A 22,471-nucleotide genomic window follows, 5' to 3' on the forward strand; every position below is an offset into this window, starting at 1 on the left:
GTATTTTATATTATTCCTTTTATTTATTTATTTTATTTTAATTTTTAAATTTTACTTTAAGTTCTGGGATACATTTACATAATGTGCAGGTTTGTTACATAGGTATACATGTGCCATGCTGGTTTGCTGCACCTATCAACCTGTCATCTAGGTTTTAAGCCTCACATGCATTAGGTATTTGTCCTAATGCTGTCCCTCCCCTTACCCCCAAGCCCCCCACAGGCCACAGTGTGTGTTGTTCCCCGCCCTGTGTCCATGTGTTCTCATTGTTCAACTCCCACTTATGAGTAAGAACATGTGGTGTTTGGTTTTCTGTTCCTGTATTAGTTTGCTGAAAATGATGGCTTCCAGCTTCATCCATGTCCCTGGAAAGGGCATGATATTCTTTTTTATGGCTACATAATATTCCACAGTGTATATGTGCCACATTTTCTTTATCCAGTCTATCATTGATGGGCATTTGGGTTGGTTCCAAGTCTTTGCTATTGTAAATAGTGCTGCAACAAACATACGTGTGCATGTGTCTTTATAGTATAATTATTTATAATCCTCTGGGTTTATTTATTTATTTTTGAGACAGATTCTCACTCTGTTGCCCAGGCTAGAGTTCAATGGTGCGATCTTGGCTCACTGCAACCTTTGCCTCCTGGGTTCAAGCTATTCTCCTGTCTCAGTCTCCCAAGTAGTTGGGATTACAGGCGCACACTACCATGTCTGGCCAATTTTTTGTATTTTTAGTAGAGATGGGGTTTCACCATGTTGGCCAGGCTAGTCTTGAATTTCTGACCTCAAGTAATTTGCCTGCTTTGGCCTCTCAGAGTGCTGTGATTACAGGCTTGAGCCACCACATCTGGCCAGTATTTTATATTATTTCATTTTCTCCTCTATTATATTTTTGCTTATATATTCTTTTAATGTCTCTATATTTAAAGGAAGATCTTAGAGAAGGCAATACCTAACCTAGAGGATAAGTATTGGTAGTGAACTTTCAGAGAGTATGGCTCCTGCAAAGGCTGGGGGGGTGCATCCATCTGTTCAATAGCTCAGCACATCCTCAGAACATACAGCAATAATAATATAACAATAATAATAATATAATAGCTAACCCTTATGTTGGCCCTTACAATATGCTAGGCACCACTCTAACCATTTCATGTATATGCCCTAAGCATTTTATATATGTTAACTCCTTTAACCATGAAGATGAACATACATAGATAAACATTGAAGCAGACCATTCTGTTCCATGCTTTGTGTCTCTCAGCCCCTCTTGTCCCTCTAAACCACTTGAACCCCGCTCCTCATTTCTTGGCTTCTCTGACACTCCCAAGGCAGGCTCTCCCACTTGCCCCAGACCCCAAACACATGCAGTCTTGCTAACTGGTGCAGCAGGTCCCCTAGTCCCCAGCCTGTTTCCTCCTGCCTTAGCATCTCTACTCTGACCTACACTGCTTGGAGCTGCTTGAGGGAGATGGGCCTCAAAGGTGGACCACAGCTGCTCCATCCTCATCCTCAGCCATGGCCCACTATGCATATGCCTCCATCTCCCAAAAGGGTGCACCTCTCCATGCTCTAACCATCCTTGGCACAACGTGGATGCTTGACAACTCTTTGCTGAAGGAAGTCAAAAGGAAGAAATGGTCGTATCATTATATGAACTCAGAACACAAGTGAAGCCATTAGGGCTGAACAGGATTCTCTCGCCTTGGGAAAGGAGACGAGGACGCCAGCCTCTGCTCAATCCCTAACATCCTGCCCTCCTCCCCGCCCTAACCTACCACCCCCTTCCCGCCTACCCCCATCAAGCCAGCGTGAGTTGGTCCTGGGGAGGGTAAGCATGACAGTGACGGGTCCCTTTCCATCTGTCAGGACAAAGGCAAAACACTGCCTCCCTTGGCATCCTCATCAGTCTGCACACAGGTGCCACAGAGGCTCCCCACTCCCTTGCTCAAGTCTCCCTTCTCTCACTTGCGCAGACACACACACACACACAGATACACATGGGCACGCACACACACGCAGACACACGAGACAAACACAGACACACGCACACACAGACACACATAGAAACACACACAGATACACAGACACACACAAACACACAGGCACAGAGAAACACAGACACAGAGAAACACACACACAGACACACACAAAGACATACACAGATCATACATAGGCACACAGACACACACGACACACAGACACAGACATAGACACACACAGATACACAGAGACACACGGACACAGACACACACAGACACATGCAAACACACACAGAGACCCAGAAATACACAGACACACAGACACAGGCACACACAGACCATACACACACACACAGAGACACACACACACAGACATAAAGATGCACGCAGACCATACATAGACACAGAGACAGACACACACACACTCAGACACAAAGAGACACAGACATGCACAGACACACACAGACACATGCGTGCACACACAGACGCACACAGAGACACACACAGATGCACACGTGCACACATGCAGACCATACACACAGACACACACAGACACAAAGACACACGCAGACCATACACAGACACAGACACACAGACACACACACACACACAGACATGCACAGACACACACAGAGACAGACACAGACATGCATGCACAAACACCCACGCGGACGCATACGTGTGCACACACACACACACAGAGGCCATACACACACACACAGAGACACGCAGACACACACACACACACAGATACACAGAGACACACAAAGACACAGACACACACTGAGACACGCACAGAGACACACAGACACAAACACAGACATACACAGATACACACACAGACATGCAGGCACATCGACACACAGACACACAGAGACACAGACACATGCAGACTATACACACACAGACACACACAGAAACACACAGAGGCAGACCACACACACACAGACACACACACACCACCGCATGATTGGGAGTCACGGGCTTTCATGGAGTGAGGGGAGGCTGGGGTGGGGGTCTTCATCCTTCCTCTACCTTGCCTTCCTTCCCAGCCTCCGCATGCGTCTCCATCGCTCTCCTGGGCTTCAGCGTCCGGCCACTGCCCGCGTGCTCCCGCAGGTCGTCCCCGTAACTCGCCCGAGGAACCGACCGAGTGAGAATGCTCTCAGCTGACGGGGACGCTCTCCCCCGCCCGGCCAAGGAGTCGCCTGGAGTCGGGGGCGGTTCCCACCGCGTTTCCCTCAGCCGCGCCTTTCGATTGGGTAGCGGGGCACCGTGCGTGACGCCATTGGCTGCAATGTCTGTCGTTCCTGTCCCAGGCCCCAGCTTTTAAGGGGCACGCGGCACGGAGAGTGGGCCGGTGATAGGCGACAGTGTGGGAGCTGGGGTCAGAGCTCATAGGGTCGCAGAGGCCGCGTGCCGCGTCTCCCTCCAGTCCCCGGCGGACTGACCCCTACCCCCCCACAACCCCGTGCCGCCGTTCCGGGCCCCTCCTTCCAATGGCCACGTGCGACCTGCGCGTGCGCACTCGCCCAGTTTGGCGCCCACCAGGCAATGGGGAAGGGGAAGGGGAAGAGGGTGAGGGTGGCAGGATGGGGACGGGGAATGGGAAGCAGTGGTGGGGATGTGGGTGGTGGACCAGGGGCGAGGGCAGGGGACAATGTCTGTGGAGAAGGGGGCTCTGTTAAGGTTTCCGCCCTTGGACGGGAGGGAGCGGCGGGGTAAGCAGCCTAGGAGGACTAGAGGGCTCCACAAGTCCCGCGGCCAGGTCGCCCCAAGCGAGGCCGGGGTCCGCGAACGGTCGCCACTGGAGCGGGGCTGCAAGGGGGTGCCGATGCTGCGAGAGAAAACCTGGGGACCTTGGAACGGGCTCATGGTGATTGGGAAGAGAGTGGAGCTCCTGACTAGAAACACTCAAAAGCCGAAGCTGGAGTCTGAGTACTGGAGACTGGAAGATGTGGAAAAGACGATCTTGAAAGGGAAGTCATGCCCGAGTCAGGAAAGGATGGATGTGAAGCTGCTGTACCGTGGAGCAAGTGCATCACAAGCTTCAGCAGATTTGGGGAAAGACAGCCCAAGGGGGATTTGGGGAAAGCAAGAGGTCAAACACGAAATAAGGGCTAAATCTAAGAGTGCAGGGATGACAGCAGGGCCTATGAAAGGGTCTGGGTTTAAAGAGAGGTTGAGGTCTGCTGGGGAGAAGGTAGGGACCAGTGGAGAGGACTTGAGATCCAGTGGATATAAACTGGGACAGAATGAGAAGGAGTTGAGGTCGAGTGCAGACAAGATGAGATCAAGTGTAGAGAACCTGAGGTCTACTAGTGAGAAGCTGGTGTGCAGGGGAGAGAAGCAGGGATTCAGTGGAGTAAAGCTGAGGTCCAGTGGCATAAAGCTGAGATCAAGTGGAGAGAATTTGAGATCAAGTAGAGAGAAGCTGAGATGGAGTGGAGAGAAGCTGGGAACTAGTGGAGAGAAGCTGAGATCAAGTGGAGAGAAGCTGGGAACCAGTAGAGAGAAGCTGAGGTTGAGTGGAGAAAAGCTAAGATCAAGCAGAGAGAAGCTGAGGTTGAGTGGAGAGAAGCTGGGAACCAGTGATGAGAAGCTGAGGTTGAGTGGAGAGAAGCTGAGGTAGAGTGGAGAGAAGCTGAGGTAGAGTGGAGAGAAGCTGAGATCAAGCAGAGAGAAGCTGAGGTTGAGTGGAGAGAAGCTGGGAACCAGTGATGAGAAGCTGAGGTTGAGTGGAGAGAAGCTAAGATCAAGCAGAGAGAAGCCGAGGTTGAGTGGAGAGAAGCTGGGAAGAAGTGATGAGAAGCTGAGGTTGAGTGGAGAGAAGCTGAGATCAAGCAGAGAGAAGCTGGGAACCAGTGGAGAGAAGCTGAGATCAAGCAGAGAGAAGCTGAGGTTGAGTGGAGAGAAGCTGGGGTCAAGTGCGGAGAAGCTGAGATCTAGTGAGGAGAAGTTGGGGACCAGCGGGGAGAAATTGGAGGGTTCAAGAATGGGGAGCATAAATGAGAAGAACATTGAAAAAGTGGTAGAAGTTACTGGCGATGAAAGAGTGATGGCATTTACTGATGATGAGATGGAAATTCCTTTTGAAAGTGTCAAAAGGAGTGAGGAACTACAAGGGACTGAGAAAGGAGTGGGAGTTGAGGGGGGCATCTTGAGTGAAGTGAAAGATATCACTAATGAATCTGTTTCTATGGAAAAGAAAGATATTATAGGTGAAGGTACCAGTGAATGAGGTAGATGAAGGATTGACACCAAAGAAGGAAAGAGGCAGACAGGAGAAGTACTGAAAGTCAGAGGAGAAATTAGAGCCAGGCAGAACGTTATTGACACTGAAGGGGTAAAGTTGAGAAAGGAAAGGAGAGAGTCTGAGCCTAAAATAAAAGAGAGTGAGGAAGAAGAGCTGCTGGGGCTGAAGGCGGAGGCCAGGATCAAAGGAAGCAAAGAGGAGTGTCTGGTTCAGAGGGAAGTGGGAACATATGGAGGAGAAAGAGAAGACTTGGTAACGTGTTGACGGAGGACACTTGGATATTGGGAGAAAAGCTGTGACTGGGAGCTCATAAGGAAATGTTTGAGAAAAGGATGGAGGATGGGCTAGAAGGATTTAGTCTGACACATGATGGGGTGTATGAGATGCAGAATTGCAGCAGGATAAAGGGTAGATTTTGAGGGTTGTGGAAGAAGGTGCAGACTGAAGTGGGCAAAATTTCTGAAAGAGGAGCCTGAAGAATAAAGGGCTCCCAAGTAACAAAAGCAGGAGAGGAGATAAGAAAGAAGTGAGAAAAAACGTAAGAAGCCACATGCCATGATGGTGATTGTGTTTGTTGGTATGTCCTTCATTATTCCTTTCCTTTCCTTCCCTTCCCTTCCCTTCCCTTCCCTTCCCTTCCCTTCCCTTCCCTCCCCTCCCCTCCCCTCCCCTCCCCTCCCCTCCCCTCCCCTCCCCTCCCCTCCCTTCCCCTCCCTTCCCTTCCCTTCCCTTCCCTTCCCTTCCCTTCCCTTCCCTTTCCTTTCCTTCTGTCTCTCTCTCTCTCTCTCTCTTTCTTTTCTTTCTTGATACAGTCTTGCTCTGTTGCCCAGGCTGGAGTGCAGTGGCGCGATCTCAGCTCACTGCAACCTCTGCCTCCCAGGCTCAAGCGATTCTCCTGTCTCAGCCTCCCAAGTAGCTGGGATTACAGACATGTGCCACCATGCCTGGCTAATTCCCTCACTATCTTCTAACTTCCAAGTATTGCTATTTATAAGTCTTTTTGTTCTTTTCTTTTAATTCTATAGATAGTGTTTTTCTTTTCTATGTAAATTACCTGTTTGCTTCCACTCCCTAACTCAACCTGCATCCTCACCCCATTTTCTCTGGCTTTACTAGAGGATGTTGGACCCTGAATTATAGCTGTTATCTTTTTTTCTCCTTTTGTCCATCTCTTTTTATTCTATTCTCTGGGCAACTTCATTAACTTTAAAACAATTGATGTATAATAGATGTACATATTTTGGGGGTACATGTAATATTTTGATACATTCATATAATGTGTAAAGATCAAATCAGGGCAATTGGGATATCCATCATCTTAAATATTTATCTTTTCTTTATGCCAGGAACATTTGAATTATTCTCTTCTAGTGATTTTGAAATGTACAATAGATTATTGTTAACTACAGTCACCGTACTGATCTATAGAACACTGGGTCCCATTTCTTCCATCTAACTGTACATTTCTACTCATTAACATGTCTTTATTTCCTCCACCCTTCCTCGCCTCCAGTAACCACCAATCTCATCTCTATTTTCCTGAGATCCACTTTCAACTTTACTAACTGTATCTTTCTATCCTTCTTATTGAAATTTTACATTTTAACTCTGTTGTTCATTGATTGCTTTTTTTTTTTTTGAGATGGAGTCTGGAGTCTCGCTCTGTCGCCCAGGCTGGAGTGTAATGGCGTGATCTTGGCTCACTGCAACCTCCGCCTCCCCAGTTCAAGCAATTCTCCTGACTCAGCCTCCCGTGCTCACTGCATGAGCTGGGATTACAGGCATGCATCACCACACCTGGCTAATTTTTTGTATTTTTAGTAGAAACGGGGTTTTGCCATGTTGGTCAGGCTGGTTTTGAACTCCTGACCTCAGGTGATCCACCCGTCTCGGCCTCCCAAAGTGCTGGGATTACAGGCGTGAGCCACCGTGCCCAGCCATGCTTCTTTTTTTATATATAGTATTTCTGTTCTTGTTTCATGAGTCTGTTCTCTTAGCTCTCCAAGGGTTTTTCCAGTTTTTAAGTTTTCTTCTGCTTTTCTTATTGTTTCCCCTGAGTTCCCCTCCCCTGCTTCCCCCCACTCTGTTTTGTGTGTGTGTATTGTTGGAAGTTTTCCTCAAATGTTTGATCTTTGGCTGTCCATATTTAAGAATGAGGCATTAAGCAGAGGCAATTAGAAGCACAATCTGGGGCTTGTTGATCTATGGGCTTCACTCTGTGGCAACTGAAGCAAGCAGGATATTTTACTGGCTACACACAAATATCAGAATCTGTAAATCTCACTGAAGGGACCATCTGGTTTCTACAGAGAATTCTCCAGTCTGTCTGGGGGATATCTGCATGGCCCCTGCTATAGAGGTTACAGCAGCAGGGTTGGGGGAGACGGCTGTGGAGCCACCACTTGCTACATATGTTTTTACCCAGTCCCTTGTTTTCAGCTTAGTGCTCACTCCACCTTCAGCTGTGCCTGGTGTCCCCGAGTTGGTGCTTCTCAGATTCAGTTTCCCCAAAGAGTAAACCCTCTGCTGTGCTATGGGAGTTGGTGCCCAGCTAAAAATGTTGGGGAGGGGATTTGTGAGCTTAACTGCTTTATATACAGACTCTTAAATAATTTCTCATTCTCAGATCTATGCCTTTTTCCTTCCATCTGAGGTATCTGGTCCCTCCATGTCCTGAACTTTTTTGGGGATAAGTAGAATGAACTGTTAACTTTTCGTTTCTATTACCTTTAAGCACTTAAGTGCCAGCTACCTCCACTCTGCCAAGTTGGTTTCCGCTCCATCTCCAAACTTTTTTTTTTTTTTGGTCATTGTTGTTGTTTTTGAGATAGGGTCTCACTCTGTCACTCAGGCTGGAGTACAGTGGCATGATCACGGCTCACTGCAGCCTCAACCTCCTGGGCTGAAGCAATCTCCTCAGCCTCCCAAGTAGCTGGGACTACAGATGCACACCACCACACGAAGCTATTTTTTTTTTTTAAAGTAGAGATGAGGTCTCTCTATGTTGCCCAGGCAGGTCTTGAACTTCTGGGCTCAAGCGATCCTCCTGCCTCTACCCCAAAGTGCTGAGATTACCAACATGAGCCACTGCACCCCACCAACTTTTCCCATCTTAAAAAACAAAAACAAAAAACCTCTCTGTACCCTACCTTTCCCTCTAGTGACTGTCCCATTTTTCTTACTCCTTAAAGTAGGCACAAAAGTGGTCCACCAAAGATATATTCACTTCCTAATCCCAGGAACCTGTGAATATTACCTTAATATGGCAAAAGATGTAATTAAGTTAAAGATCTTGAGAGAAGGGCACACTTTAGAGGTGGGTCGTAAATGCCATTACAAGTGTCCTTATAAGAGAGAGGAAGAGAAGGAGAACAGACACACGGAGAGGAGGAGGCAGTGTGACCTCCCAGACACAGGCTGGAGTTATGCAGCTACGAGTCAAGGAGTGCCGATAGTCGCCTGAAGTTGGAAGAGGCACAGAATGGATTCTTCCCCAGAGTCTCTGTAGATGTGGCCTCCGCCAGCACCTTGGTTTTAGCGTCTGACCTCTAGAGCTGTGAGAGAATAAACCTCTGTTGTTTTAAGCCATCAGTTGCTGGTAATTTTTTTTTTTTTTTTTTTTGAGACAGAGTCTCGCACTGTTGCCCAGGCTGGAGTGCAGTGGCATGATCTCAGCTCACTGCAAGCTCCACCTTCTGGGTTCATGCCATTCTCCTGCCTCAGCCTCCTAAGTAGCTGGGACTACAGGCGCCCACCACCATACCCGGCTAATTTTTGTATTTATTAGTAGAGACGGGGTCTCACCGTGTTGTCCAGGCTGGTCTCGAACTCCTGACCTTGTGATGTGCCCGCCTCAGCCTCCCAAAGTGCTGGGATTACAGGCATGAGCCACCGCACCCGGCCGTAGTTCATTCATCTGTCTGCTGTAGTTCCTGTAGTTCTGTAGTTCCAGTTCCTGGAAGTTGAGGCTAGAGGCCCTGGCTTCTCTTTCTCCATCATATTCATCACCTTCTGACTCAGAGCTTTCCCATTGTAGCTGTTTACATCTATCTGTCCTCACTAAGATGTAAATGAGCTCTATGAAGGCAGCAATATGTGTCTGTCTGGTTACCCTCTCTAGTCCAGTGTGTAACCAGCACATAGTAGCACTCAGCATATGTTTGCAGAATAAATCAACCCGTCATATTCAGTGACTTTATCAATCTCAGTACTATTTAATATCTATTGAGAAATTGCTATAATAATTTACCGTTTCTTAGAATGTCACATTTTTTGAAACCTCAAAAGCCTGAAACTGTCTTTGTTCCATACTTGTACTTGAGGTTTTTCTGGGTATAGAATTTCCCTCAGCAGCCTGAAGACGTGCGCCTTTGTTTTCTTCCTTCCTGCATGGCCATTGAGAGTCCAGATCTATTTCTAAGCCGAGCCAGTTGCACAACCAGGTGTTCCGTGTATGAGACCTGTTTGCTTCTCCCCAGCTCCGCTATTTCTGCTTCTTTACTGGGGAGAAGCTGATAGCTTGCTCTTTCATTTTCTAGGAACTCTGATCCCATTGTTAGACAATAAAGAGATATTAATAGGGAGTGGGCAGAGTTGTAAAGGTAAGCTATAGATGGCTCAAGCCTCATGGTAGGATCTTCTTGACAAATGATTATGATAGCTAACATTTACTGAATTCTTTTAATAATCAGAGTAATTTAATCAGCACCATGCTAAGCACTTTACATGTTCTCTATAATTTAGTCCAATAGCTCTTTGAGATACGAACTATTATTACTCCATCGACTCTACCCACTAGACACTGCCAGAGCCAGGCACAGAGTCCAGGCAGCCTGACTCCAGAGCTGAGCTGGAAACCGCTCTGTCTGCTGAATGGCCTCCTCTAGTCCTACCAGACAAGCCCTGAACCTTGGCTTCCTCACCTGCCAAAGCAAGGCCTGGGATCGTGAATGGGGGTAGGGAATGAGGCTGTGCAGCACCCCCTCCATTCATTCGGCGCATGCTTACTGGATGAGCGCTTCAGTGGAAAATATTTAAGAATATGAATGTTGGCGGGGTGCGGTAGCTCACACCTGTACTCCCAGCACTTTGGGAGGCTGAGGTGGGCGGATCGCCTGAGGTCAAGAGTTTAAGACCAGCCTGGCCAACACGGTGAAACCCCGTCTCTACTAAAAATACAAAAATTAGCCAGATGTGGTGGCTCACGCCTGTAATCCCAGCTACTTGGGAGGCTGAGGCACAAGAATCACTTGAATCCTGGAGGTGGAGGTTGCAGCGAGCTGAGATTGTGCCACTGCACTCCAATCTGAGTGACAGAGTGAGACTCTGTCTCCAAAAATAATAATAATAATTTTATATATATACATATAAATGTCAAAAAACAATGACATTTATTTTCTTTCCTAGATCTCTGCCATCCCGAGATCATCACTCCTAGCCTTCTCTGGAAACTCTCTGAGAGCCGGGGAATCGTCTCTTTCATAAGAGGACTGCACAGGCACGAGGTCATCATACTTGGGCAGTTTTTGGCTTTGTGAAAATCTCTCAGATTGCACCGCACAGTATACAAATGATGAACCAGACAACCACATTCGTTCTTTGGATTGCATTTTCTCCTGGGATATCAGACACATTTCACCAGGGCCACAGAAAGAAAAATGAAGACCAAGATACCGTGACAAATGCCAACTACCTCGTAAGTGCAGATATTTTCAGTTATCTAGGTAGCTAGAGCTTTGCATAGGTAATACCCTTTTCTACTAAAATTAACCAAAACACACACATTCCAGGGCTCCTGAGTGATTTTATATATTATATATATGTATATTTAAGTATATATACATATATGTATGTATAATTATATGTGTATGTATACATTTATATATGTATATACACATATATGTATATTTAAAAAATATATATATCTATGTGTGTGTGTGTGTGTGTGTGTGTGTGTGTGTGTGTGTGTGTATATAAAATAGAGATGGGGTCTCGCTATGTTGCCCAAGCTGGTCTCAAACTCCTGGGCTCAAGCCTGGATGATTTTTTTTTTTTTTTTTTTTTTGTGAGACGGAGTCTCGCTCTGACACCCAGGCTGGAGTGCAGTGGCACGAACTCGGCTCACTGCAAGCTCCGCCTCCCAGGTTCACGCCATTCTCCTGCCTCCGTCTCCCAAGTAGCTGGGACTACAGGTGCCCACCACCATGCCCAGCTAATTTTTTTGTATTTTTCAGTAGAGACGGGGTTTCACTGTGTTAGCCAGAATGGTCTCGATCTCCTGACCTTGTGATCCGCCTGCCTTAGCCTCCCAAAGTGTTGGGATTACAGTCATGAGCCACCGTGCCCGGCCAAGCATGGACGATTTTTAAAATTTTTATTATTTTATTCTTTGTATAGTCCCAGCCTTGTTTCTTGTAACAGAATGTGTTAAAGTAACATTAACTTTTGATTGGGTGCCGTGGCTCATGCCTGTAATCCTAGCACTTTGGGAGGCTGAAGCAGGCAGATCACTGGAGGTTAGGCGTTTGAGACCAGCCTGGCCAACATGGTGAAACCCCATCTCTACTAAAAATACAAAAATTAACCAAGTGTGGTGGTGCGCACCTGTAATCCCAGCTACTAAGGAGGCTGAGGCAGGAGAATTGATAGAGCTCGGGAGGTGGAGGTTGCAGTGAGGAGAGATCATGCCACTGCACTCCAGCCTGGGCGACAGAGGGAGACTCCGTCTCAAACAAAAAACAAAACAAAACAAACAAACAAAAAACAAGTAACATTAACTTTTGGTTAAAATGCATTCTTAGTTGGTCCAATTAATTCATTCAGCAAACAGTGAGCACTTACCGTGTGCCCTCTGGGGATGCAAAAAATGTGTAAAACCAGGCTCTTGGCGTTGGCCTTTTTTTTTTTCTTTTTGAGACAGGGTCTCGCTCTGTCACCCAGGCTGGAATGTAGTGGCACAATCTCGGCTTATTGCAGCCTCCACCTCCCGGGTTCAAGCAATTATCCTGCCTCTACCTCCCAGGTAGCTGGGATTACAGGCATGTGCCACCATACCTGGCTAATTTTTGTATTTTTAGTGGAGACAGGGTTTCACCATGTTGGCCAGGCCCGTCTCAAACTCCTGACCTCAGGTGATCCACCTGAGCCTCGGCCTCCCAAAGTGTTGAGATTACAGGCGTGAGCCACCACGCCCAGTCCAGAGCAGAGAGAATCTTAAAGAAACTAGCAGGATATGAGCCTAGGGCCAGACTGGGGAGGCAGCCTCAAAGGCAGGATTAAGGAATTGCAACTCTGTTCTGTAGGTGACAGGGAAGATGATGCCATCAGATCTGTGCTTCACATAGAGAAGTCCGGCTTAGAGATGGAGTCACCGGGGCATGGTGTGCGGGCACTCAGTAAAGTGGAGATATGATTACTAGATCATTATGGTAAGTAGTTCAGGCCTGGCAAGGTGGCTCAAGCCTGAAATCCCAACCCTTTGAGAGGCCGAGGCAGGAGGACTGCTTGAGTCCAAGAGTTCCAGACTGGCCTGAGCAACAGAGTGAGACCCCATCTCTACAAAAATAAACAAAATTAGCTGGGCATGGTGGCATATGCCAGTAGTTCCAGCTACTCAGGAGGCTGAGGTGGGAGGATCACTTGAGCCTGGGAGGTTGAGGCTGTAGTGAGCCTTGATCGCACCACTGCACTCCAGCCTGGGTGACAGAGCAAGACCCTGTCTCAAACACACACACACACACACACACTTATACACACACACACACAATAAATAAATAGTTCAGGGTAGAGAGGATGAGGTTATGAGTTACAGCAGACAGAGGAGGAATAAAAACAAGACTTGAGAGAATATTAAACGTCCCATTTAACAGAATTGGCTGATTAATGTGAATGGATAGTGAGGAAGGAGGTGCCAGGCGCATGGATAGCAGTAGCTGATGTGAAATGCTTACTCTGCGTTAGGCACGTTACACGCATTATCTCACTTAATCCCACAACCACCCTATAAGCAAGATTGTATTATTATCCACATTTTATAGGTGGCATTGAAGCCCGTCAGAGTGGTCAATCGAAACGACATAGCTAGTATGTGTTGGTAGTAAGTGGTGGTGTGAGGAGGGTTTGGACCTATGTGGTAGCTCTACCAGCTGGCTGGGTCTTCAGTGCCATGTGACTAGGAGGTAAAGCGACCTCCCTAGTTAGCAGTGAATGAATGGCCAATTCCGGGCAGAAGCCTGCTGGAACCATCTTCTGCTCTGGAGAGCTCACAGTTAGGTGGCTCTGATGCCACATCGGCCATAGATGTGTTATGTTTGCCTCACAGAATATTTTAAGACCATGTTTAGAATTAATTGGTACCTTTTTGAAATGCAGAGATTCACATTAAAAAGTGAGTTTCTGGCTTTTCTTGGAAAATGAGAAGATCTGGCCACACTGGGCCCATGTAGGAACTGGAGTTGCTTCTCTCTGTTTCCTTCCGCTGGGGCCTGGGCACCCCAGTTGGCCAGGCCCCCCTGGCCTGCCTGGGGTCCCTGCCACCTCCGCAGGCACCTGGGTCTGCCTTTCTGCTGTTCTGTCACGAGGTGCGCCACTCAGCTTGGCTTTGACACCAGGCTGTGTTTGTGCATTTAATGCATGCCAAGCCCAGGCCTCCACTGATGGCTAAATACCTTTTCTGAATTGTAGGCAATATAAGATAAAAACATGCTGTGGGAATTGAGAAAAACTAAATGCCCACTCATGCTTGAGTGCCCACAGGGAGAAGGGTTCTGCACAGGTAGTGCAGGAAAAAGGCAAATGGCCATAGTTCCTGAAACCAGCATAAATTAAAACAAAATACAAATAGTACCCTGGAAAATGGCAAGTAACAGCTTATTGCCAGTATGCGAATCACGTTGTGATTTTTTAAAAATTTGTTTTGTAAGAAATAATTTGCTTGAATTTTGAGCTGCGTACTTTGGACATATGATAAGGAAGCTGTGGGGGAAGATTGCGTGTGTGTGTGCGCGCGCACGCGCACACCTGTGCATGTTTGTTTATGGGGGCATGGACCACAGTTTACAAAGCTTGGAGTTTTCTGTAGAAATTCAGTTTCAGAGTCTGGGTGCCCTGGCTCACACCTATAATCCCAGCACTTTAGGACACCAAGGTGGGCAGACTGCTCGAGTCCAGGAGTTTGAGAGCAGCCTAGGCAAATGGCAAAACCCCGTCTCTACAAAATATACAAAAATTAGAGGGTCCTGGTGGCCCATGCCTGTAGTCCCAGCTACTCTGGAAGCTGGTGTGGGAGGATCACTTGAGCCCGGGAGGTGGAGGTTGCAGTGAGCTGAGATTGTGCCACTACGCTCCAGCCTGGGTGACAGAGCGAGACCATGAAAACAAAAAAAAAAAAAAAAAAAAAGAAAGAAAAGGAAGGAAGGAAGAAAGCAAGGAAAGAAGGAAGGAAACAAACTTCACTTTCAGAACATTTTTTCAAGACCAGCCTGGCCAACATGGTGAAAACCCATCTCTATTAAAAATACAAAAATTAACCAGGCATGGTGGCGGGTGCCTGTAATTCCAGCTACTCGGGAGGCTGAGGCAGGAGAATCACTTGAACCCAGGAAGCGGAGGTTGCAGTGAGCCAAGATTGCACCTTTGCGTTCCAGCCTGGGTGACAAGAGCGAAATTCGGTCTCAAAAAAAGAGAACATTTTAATAAACTTTTATGATTTGTTAAAGGGTGAAAAGACGTTTCTGTACCATAACGTTCAAATGTGAGGCCCACACTGGCAAACAGGTATTTATCTGTATTAAATATTATGTTCCATTTAAAGTATAACAATAATTCCCCGTGCCCATGGTCAGGTTGGACAAATGACCACATTTCATGCTTGTGTGAGTTTTTGTTTGCGATCTGTATAGTGCCCTTAGAGATATAGGTTCAAACAGGTGCAGGAAGCAGAGCTGCCAGCAAAGCGCAGGAGTTGACTCTTTTTCTTTTCTTTTTTTTTTTTTTGAGCCAGAGTCTCGCTCTGTCACCCAGGCTGGAGTGCAGTGGCTTGATCTCAGCTCACTGCAACCTCTGCCTCCCGGGTTCAAGCAATTCTCCTGCCTCAGCCTCCCAAGTAGCTGGGAATACAGGTGTCTGCCACCATGCCCGGCTAATTTTTGTATTTTTAGTAGAGATGAGGTTTCACCATGTTGTCCAGGCTTGTCTCAAACTCCTGACCTCAGGTGATCCACCTGCCTTGGCCTCCCAAACGTGCTGGGGTTGGTTACAGGTGTGAGCCACCGCTCAGCCTCTAGACTCTTAATCTATGTTCTTTGAGTTACACCTGACAACTTTCCATCACACCTGGCTGCCTGGCTCAGGAACTGGAGGAAGGCGGCCACTGCTGGCCAGGAATTTCTCAGAGGCCACTGGACAGTATTATGGAGTGGCCACTGCCTCTCAGAGGCTCACTGTCCATATGTCCATAGCACAGGGGTCATCCATCCTGTCAGACCACGCTGACTCCACTCACGAGAGGCTAGCCCTGCAAGTTCTCCCCTGGGAATAGGAAGTAATCGTGCGAGGTTTGCATGGCAGATCAGCTTGGTATCGGGAGCCATTTCTACACAAATCACGTGGGGCTCACAAGGCCATGCTCTGCTGCTCCCTGGACTCTGACCCCTGTCTTGCACGTCCTCCTTCCTCCTTCTTCTGGTCCTCAGAGACTCCCCGTTCCCCGCCATGTGCACACTTAGGGCGGGACCGGGACGTGCACTGTGGCCAGTTCTGTTCTTGTTTGTGTTGCTCAGAATCCATTGTTTCTTACTGATGCAGACCAGTGCCTAATACTAGCTGTCTAGCACCATGCTGGGAGCCAGGGATACAACAGACAGGTGCCTCCCTGGGGGATAAGTGGAGCACACGCAGGTAACAATCAGTGAACTGGGTAGCGCTTCATTACAGGCCTCTCACAACTGGTATTTTATCTCCATCACATTGTAATTTCGTTTTTGTGGTGTGACCTAAACAGCCTTGGCTCCTCAAAAGATCTGGCCAAGTTCATGGCAAAGTTATTCATTCCTTTAACAAATGCATTCATTTAACAATATTTATTAAGCACCTATTATTTGTCAGGCACCATTCCAGATGTCAGGATTATAACAGAGAACAAAACTGACAAATAGCCCTGTTCTCTTGGTGCTTACATTATCGTGGAAGGAGACAAAAAGAAATAATGTCAATATAATATGTCCTAAGAATTTTAAAGAAAAACTCAAGCAGGGTAAGGGAGAGAGAATGACGATGGGGAGGAGGGCTGCTCTTTGAGGAAGGCCCTTCTGGTGACTCTTGAAGCAGAGCCCAGCAAGAGGGGAGGGGGAAGCTGTGGTTTGGAGGAAGTCTTTTCATAGCGGGGAGCCTCAAGGGCAGAGCCCCCGAGTGGGAGTGTGTCCTACCCGTTGGAAGGAAGCCACTGATCTGCAATCCTGTTTTCCTCATCTGCAAGTTAATGGGCTTGTTGGGAGGGACAAATGAAATCATTTATATGAAAACATTTATGTCAACTGTAGAACACTCTATAAAAGTTATTCTCTTTATGTTGACTTCATCAAGTATTTGCAGTGTCTAAATCAGGAATGATCATAATGATTATATTACAATTCTGCCCTTTCATTTTTTTATTGAGGTGAAATGCATATAACATATAATTAATCATTTTATAGCACACAATTCAGTGGCATTTGGTGCATTCACAATGTTGTGCAACCACCACCTCTTTCTATTTAAAAACCTTTTTCATCATCCCCACCTTTTCTTTCTTTTTTCTTTTTAAAATAGAGATGGTGTCTCCCTGCATTGCCCAAGCTGGATTAGAACACCTGGGCTCAAGTGATCCTCCAACCTCAGTCTCCTGAGTAGCTGGGATTATAGGCACTCACCACTGTGCCTGGCCTTTCATTTTTATTTTATTTTATTAATTACTATTATTATTATTTAGAGACAGGATCTCACTCTGTCACCCAGGCTGGAATGCAGTGGTGTGATCATGGTTCCCTGCGGCTTCCACCTCCTGGGCTCAAGCAATCCTCCCACTTCAGCCTCCCAAATAGCTGAAACTACAGACATGCGCCACAGTGCCTGGCTAATTTTTGTATTTTTTGCAGAGATGTGGTTTCACCTTGTTGCCCAGGCTGGTCTTGAACTCCTGGGCCTAAGTGATCCTCCTACCTTGGCTTCCTCCAGTGCTGGTATTACAGGCGTGAGTCACTGTGCCTGGCCTTTCTTATTTTTATTTTTTGACACAGAGTCTCACTCTGTCACCAGGCAGGAGTGCAGTGGTGCAATCTCGGCTCACTGCAACCTCTGCCTCCCAGGGTGAAGAGATTCTCATGCCTCAGTCTCCTCAGTAGCTGGGATTACAGGTGCGCACCACCACGCCCAGTTAATTTTTTTCTATTTTTAGTAGAGACAGTGTTTTACCATGTTGGCCCCACTGGTCTCGAACTCCTGGCCTCAAATGATTCACCTACCTCGGCCTCCCAAAGTGCTAGGATTACAGGAATGAGCCACCGCACCCAGCCTTTGGCCTCATTTTTATTTTTATTTATTTGTTTATTTATTTATTTATTTTTATTTTTATTTTTATTTTTATTTTATTTATTTATTTTTTTGAGACGGAGTCTCGCTCTATCGCCCAGGCTGGAGTCCAGTGGCGCGATCTCGGCTCACTGCAAGCTCTGCCTCCCGGGTTCACACCATTCTCCTGCCTCAGCCTCCCGAGTAGCTGGGACTACAGGTGCCCAACACCACGCCGGGCTAATTTTTTTTGTATTTTTAGTAGAGACAGGGTTTCACCACATTAGCCGGGATGGTCTCGATCTCCCGACCTCGTGATCCGCCTGCCTTGGCCTCCCAAACTGCTGGAATTACAGGCGTGAGCCACCGCGCCCGGCGCCTCATTTTTAATATTCACTTGAGTTACCATTCTGGAAATAGGATTTCCCCCCGTATCTGACTTTGTCCTTTCTGTTTCTGGCTAGCCTCCAGCTCCTAGGCTTCATCCATGTATTTTTCCAACAGCGATTTATTGAGCACCTACTGTGTGGGAGGCACTATGCTAGGCAGATTCTGGAGACACAACAATGACAGTGACAGGGAGGTCCCTGCATCCCCAGGACTCACAGTGTGGTGGGGGATTCAGACAGTGAATGGATAATTGCCAGAAAACTAATTTAAATTATGATACATGCTTATAAGAAAAAATGTTTTGAAAATTATGTTAAATACATTTGTGGAGTTATCGAAGCTACTAGAAGAGAGACGCCACTCTTAGAACAACATGACTGTGGTTTTATAACTGTGCTCCTAGTTCAGACACGGGGGAGAAAGATGACCTCGGGGAGGCGACCCGGATTTTGCTGGGGCCTAAGCAGCGAGGCCGGCCCAGGGAGAAACTGCGGTGCTTCCTTCATTTGCTCCTGGTCACCCTCTGAGGTGTGCAAGGGTAGATAGTGTTGCCATCGCTCCCATTTGAGAGATGTGGAAACTGAGGCTTGGCCAGGCGTGCTTGCCACCTGGAGGGGCTGACGTCTGATACTTGCTTTAGCCAACGGTCAAAGCGTTTGTCCGATAGGGGGCAGCGGCGCGCCGGGCTGGAAAGAGAGCGGCATCCGCGCGCGCGGCGCTCCCGGCGTTCCAGGAGGGGGCGCTGCTGATCCGGCCTCGGATCGCCGCTCCCGCCCCGGCCCTGCCCCGCCGCCCTGCCCCACCCCCCGCCCGGAGCCCGGCACTCGTGACCTCGCCAGCTCTCAGCTCCCTCGGGCGTTTTCGTGCACGCTAATGTGCGCCTCTGTGTTTTCCTAAATGCTGGTTTCTTCATCAAGCGGCGGAATAACGCATCAGGGCAGGTGACCCACGTCACCGGGGTGATGCGCTGGTGCTCGCCGGGGCGGGCGCTGTGCCTGCGGGAGCCGCGCGGCCGGCGGGGTGTCGGGGCGCCTCGTGGGGGCCGAGCCGCGCCCGCACGTCCCTCAGGTAGGCGCGACCAAGAGTTTCTTTAGACAGGATGACCTGGCAGCGTTTCCACCCCACCCACGGCGAGTTTCGCTTTCCTAATGTGGTTAAAAAGTGCGTTCTAACTGAAGTAGGGTGGTTGAACAGGTTTCAACATTTTACTTAATTTTTTGTTTGTTTTAAATTTCTTCCTTCTGGTGGGTCTCCTTCTTTTTCTGTCAAGAAGATGTTCATAACTGTCCTCTTTGGCATTTGTTCAAAGTCCAGTTCTAATAGCTTTTGGACTGTGGTTTAATTTTAACCATAAAGCATTCTTTTGGAATAATTGCTTTTGAATCTGGGAAGAGCCAGCTGGATACAAGGCCATAAAGACCCCCCTGCGGGGAATGTACAGGCTTTAAGTTACGTTTTTTTACCGCTAGCATTTCTCTCTCTCTTTTTTCTTTCTTTTTTTAGAGACAGGGTCTGGCTCTGTTGCCCAGGCTGGTCTCAAACTCCTGGTCTCAAGTGATCCTCCTGCCTCAGCCTCCCAACATGTTGGAATTACAGGCCTGAGCCACCATGCCTGGCCTAGCATATCTCTTTTTTTAAAAAAGGAGACTGATGGGGGTTGGGGGGATGCAAATTGTGAGTAGATAGGTGGGTTTGGAGGAGAGTTTGAACATTTGCTTTAATCAGCTAAATGGCGTCTTCTCAGAGCTGTCCTGCGGGCAATCATGTGGCCTCAGATTTCTGGGACAATCTCAATTTCTGGGACAGAGACACACTGGCCCTTTGTTAGGCTACGCATCAGACCACCACCAATTCCCAGTTCTGAAATTGCGGTCACCAGAGAGACCTATCAGCAGCCATAGACATTATCTCCTTGGGAATGACTGGACCCAGGCAGCCAGGCAGAGCTGGGCTCCCCAGAGCTCCTGGCACTAGCCGGAATATTTCCAATTGCTCTTCTTCCCTTACAGCACAAGTCCTTTGGTAATCATTGCTCGTATTTGTAGAACCTTAGAGAATTTTGGATGTAGCAGGACAGAAATTGGTTGCCTACCGTTTTGTGGCTTGGGTGGCATACATCTTGTTTGGCAATTAAAAAAAAAAGATGAGAAGAAAATGGGATATGCAATGGAGACCAATTCAAGAAAAAGTGATTTATGCCAGTCCTAGCTGAGGCAGATGAATTTGGGAAGACTTACTCATTTTCTAGAGATAGTCTTCACTTGACCAGAGATTCATACTTGGGCGTATTTAAATACAGAGCTCTTCTGGAGCATTTGAGTAGAAGGACAGAAAACCAGAGACTAATTAACCAGTTGTTACCAGTGGGAGATCCGTTTTTTGTTTGTTTTCTTTTTGAGACGGAGTCTCACTCTGTCGCCAGGCTGGAGTGGAGTGGCGTGATTTTGGCTCACTGGGCAATCTCTGCCTCCTGGGTTCAAACCATTCTCCTGCCTCAGCCTTCCAAGTAGCTGGAATTACAGGTGCACTCCACCACACCCAGCTAATTTTTGTATTTTTAGTAGAGACGGGGTTTCACCATGTTGGCCAGGATGGTCTCAATCTCCTGATCTGGTGATCTGCCTGCCTTGGCCTCCCAAAGTGCTGGGATTATAGGCGTGAGCCACTGCGCCAGGCCAAGAGATCAGTCTTACATGAAAATCAAGGGTTCAGTTACCCAGTGGGTCAGTAAGAGATGAGGCTTTCATTTAGAAAAATCGGAGCCTGAGGCGGGGCGCAGTGGCTCACGCCTGTAATTCCAACACTTTTGGAGGCCAAGGCAGGTGGATCACGAGGTCAGGAGTTCAAGACTAGCCTCGCCAAGATGGTGAAACCCTGTCTCTACTAAAAATACAAAAATTAGCTGGGCGCAGTGGCAGGCAGCTGTAATCCCAGCTACTTGGGAGGCTGAGGCAGGAGAATCACTTGAACCTGGGGGGCAGAGATTGTGCCACTGCACTCCAGCCTGGACGACAGAGTGAGACTCCATCTCAAAAAAAAGAAATAAATTAAAAATAAAAGTAGAAAAATTGGAGCCTGTGCAGCTCTCCTGAGGGCAGATGCATAAAGCTGGGTGCGCCTTCCAGCCTGCTGGGTCCCACAGAAGCTCAAGAGGCAGGAACCATGTCTGTCACCACTTGTCACTGCTATGATTCCCTGTTTAGAACTCTCAATGAGTGTCAGATCAACACATTCATCCACCATATCTCATGTGTATAATAAGAATCCATCACTCCTGACCTAATCCAGCACAGAACAGAACTTCTGGAAGAGGACCAAAGAAGAGAAAAAGTGGAAGTGTCACATGCCCAGAGGACAATAGATGCGACAGAGATGAATAAAACAAAACAAAACAAAAGGAAGAAAGCCGAGCTAATCTGCGAGTTCCATCAAGGCTAAGAACGCATCGTTGTTTTGTCACGCGGTTTCTAGCCCGGCTCAGACCTGGGCTGCGGCACCTCAGGCATCTCCTTTCATCTCTTAGCTCTTCTCCTGGCTCCCGGGCGTTTCTCAAGACTTTTTGGACCTGGACTGGTCCATGGCAGAACACCTCTTTCCTGAGTCCTCCCCATGCACCTGCCCAAAGCGGGGGATTGGGGTGGCACTCTCCGAGATGCCAGGCTCCTCAAATGGAACCATCACCCCCTAGGCTGTACTTGGCATTGTCTCCAAGGAGCCTGGGGAGGTAACCGGTTGGGGACTGATTCACTTGGGAGGGAGGGAGCGAGTGCAGATTGCAGATGCTATCTAGTCGGGCCAAGTCAACCTGGGGAAGGGCAGGTCTGTGTCTCAGCTGGTTTAGGGGTGGGAGAGTGGGATCGGAACTTTTACACCTTGCATTCTTAGGAGGACGTCACAATGGTTTTCCCAAGGCCTCCTTATCTGAGGGTGTTTACCTATTCAACCAGCATACGCAGGTTCAGGACTCCCACTTTGTCCGGGTTCTGTCCTCACAGGCACAGGAAGACTGATGCGAACAACAGGGTCTGACAAACCAAAACTCACAGATAAGAGACTCAGGTTATTAGGGCAGATGCCAGAAGTCATGGGATCTTCACGGGGTGGCTGTAGGCTGAGCAATCTCCCTCGGGATGTGAGGGAGTGTATTTCTGCGTTATTGGTCATTGAGAAATTCCCTAATCTTAGAGAGAAAAGGAATGGAACCAAGGGCTTGAATCGGAGTGTACGTAGTTGACCTAATTATAAGGTTGTCCATCCGTCTGTTTAATAAACAGTTCCACGATGTGGGACGGCAAGGTCA

At 47.8% G+C, this 22,471-nt stretch overlaps 2 protein-coding genes across 5 annotated transcripts in view; one reads left to right on the forward strand and one right to left on the reverse strand.

Moving 5' to 3' along the window:
• SNX32 (sorting nexin 32) overlaps positions 1 to 3,607 on the reverse strand; it is a 19,146-nt gene extending 15,539 nt beyond the window's left edge. For all 4 annotated transcript variants that reach the window (XR_010127685.1, XM_054440640.2, XM_063671706.1 and 1 more), the window contains exon 1: positions 3,018 to 3,607. Coding sequence is in view for 3 of the 4 variants with exons in the window: in XM_054440640.2 (XP_054296615.1) it covers positions 3,018 to 3,053 (36 nt within the window). In the remaining variant the exon portion in view is untranslated. The remainder of the gene's footprint in view (positions 1 to 3,017) is intronic.
• Positions 3,607 to 22,471, forward strand: LOC134740312 (uncharacterized). Its single transcript, XM_063671707.1, has 4 exons — positions 3,607 to 5,815; positions 10,645 to 10,933; positions 12,540 to 12,665; positions 21,460 to 22,471. Exon 1 carries the CDS (start codon positions 3,607 to 3,609, stop codon positions 4,612 to 4,614), a length of 1,008 nt encoding a protein of 335 aa, XP_063527777.1. The 3' UTR covers positions 4,615 to 5,815; positions 10,645 to 10,933; positions 12,540 to 12,665; positions 21,460 to 22,471.

The sequence above is a fragment of the Pongo pygmaeus genome, chromosome 9 (assembly GCF_028885625.2).
Source record: "Pongo pygmaeus isolate AG05252 chromosome 9, NHGRI_mPonPyg2-v2.0_pri, whole genome shotgun sequence".
NCBI classification, from domain to species: domain Eukaryota; kingdom Metazoa; phylum Chordata; class Mammalia; order Primates; family Hominidae; genus Pongo; species Pongo pygmaeus.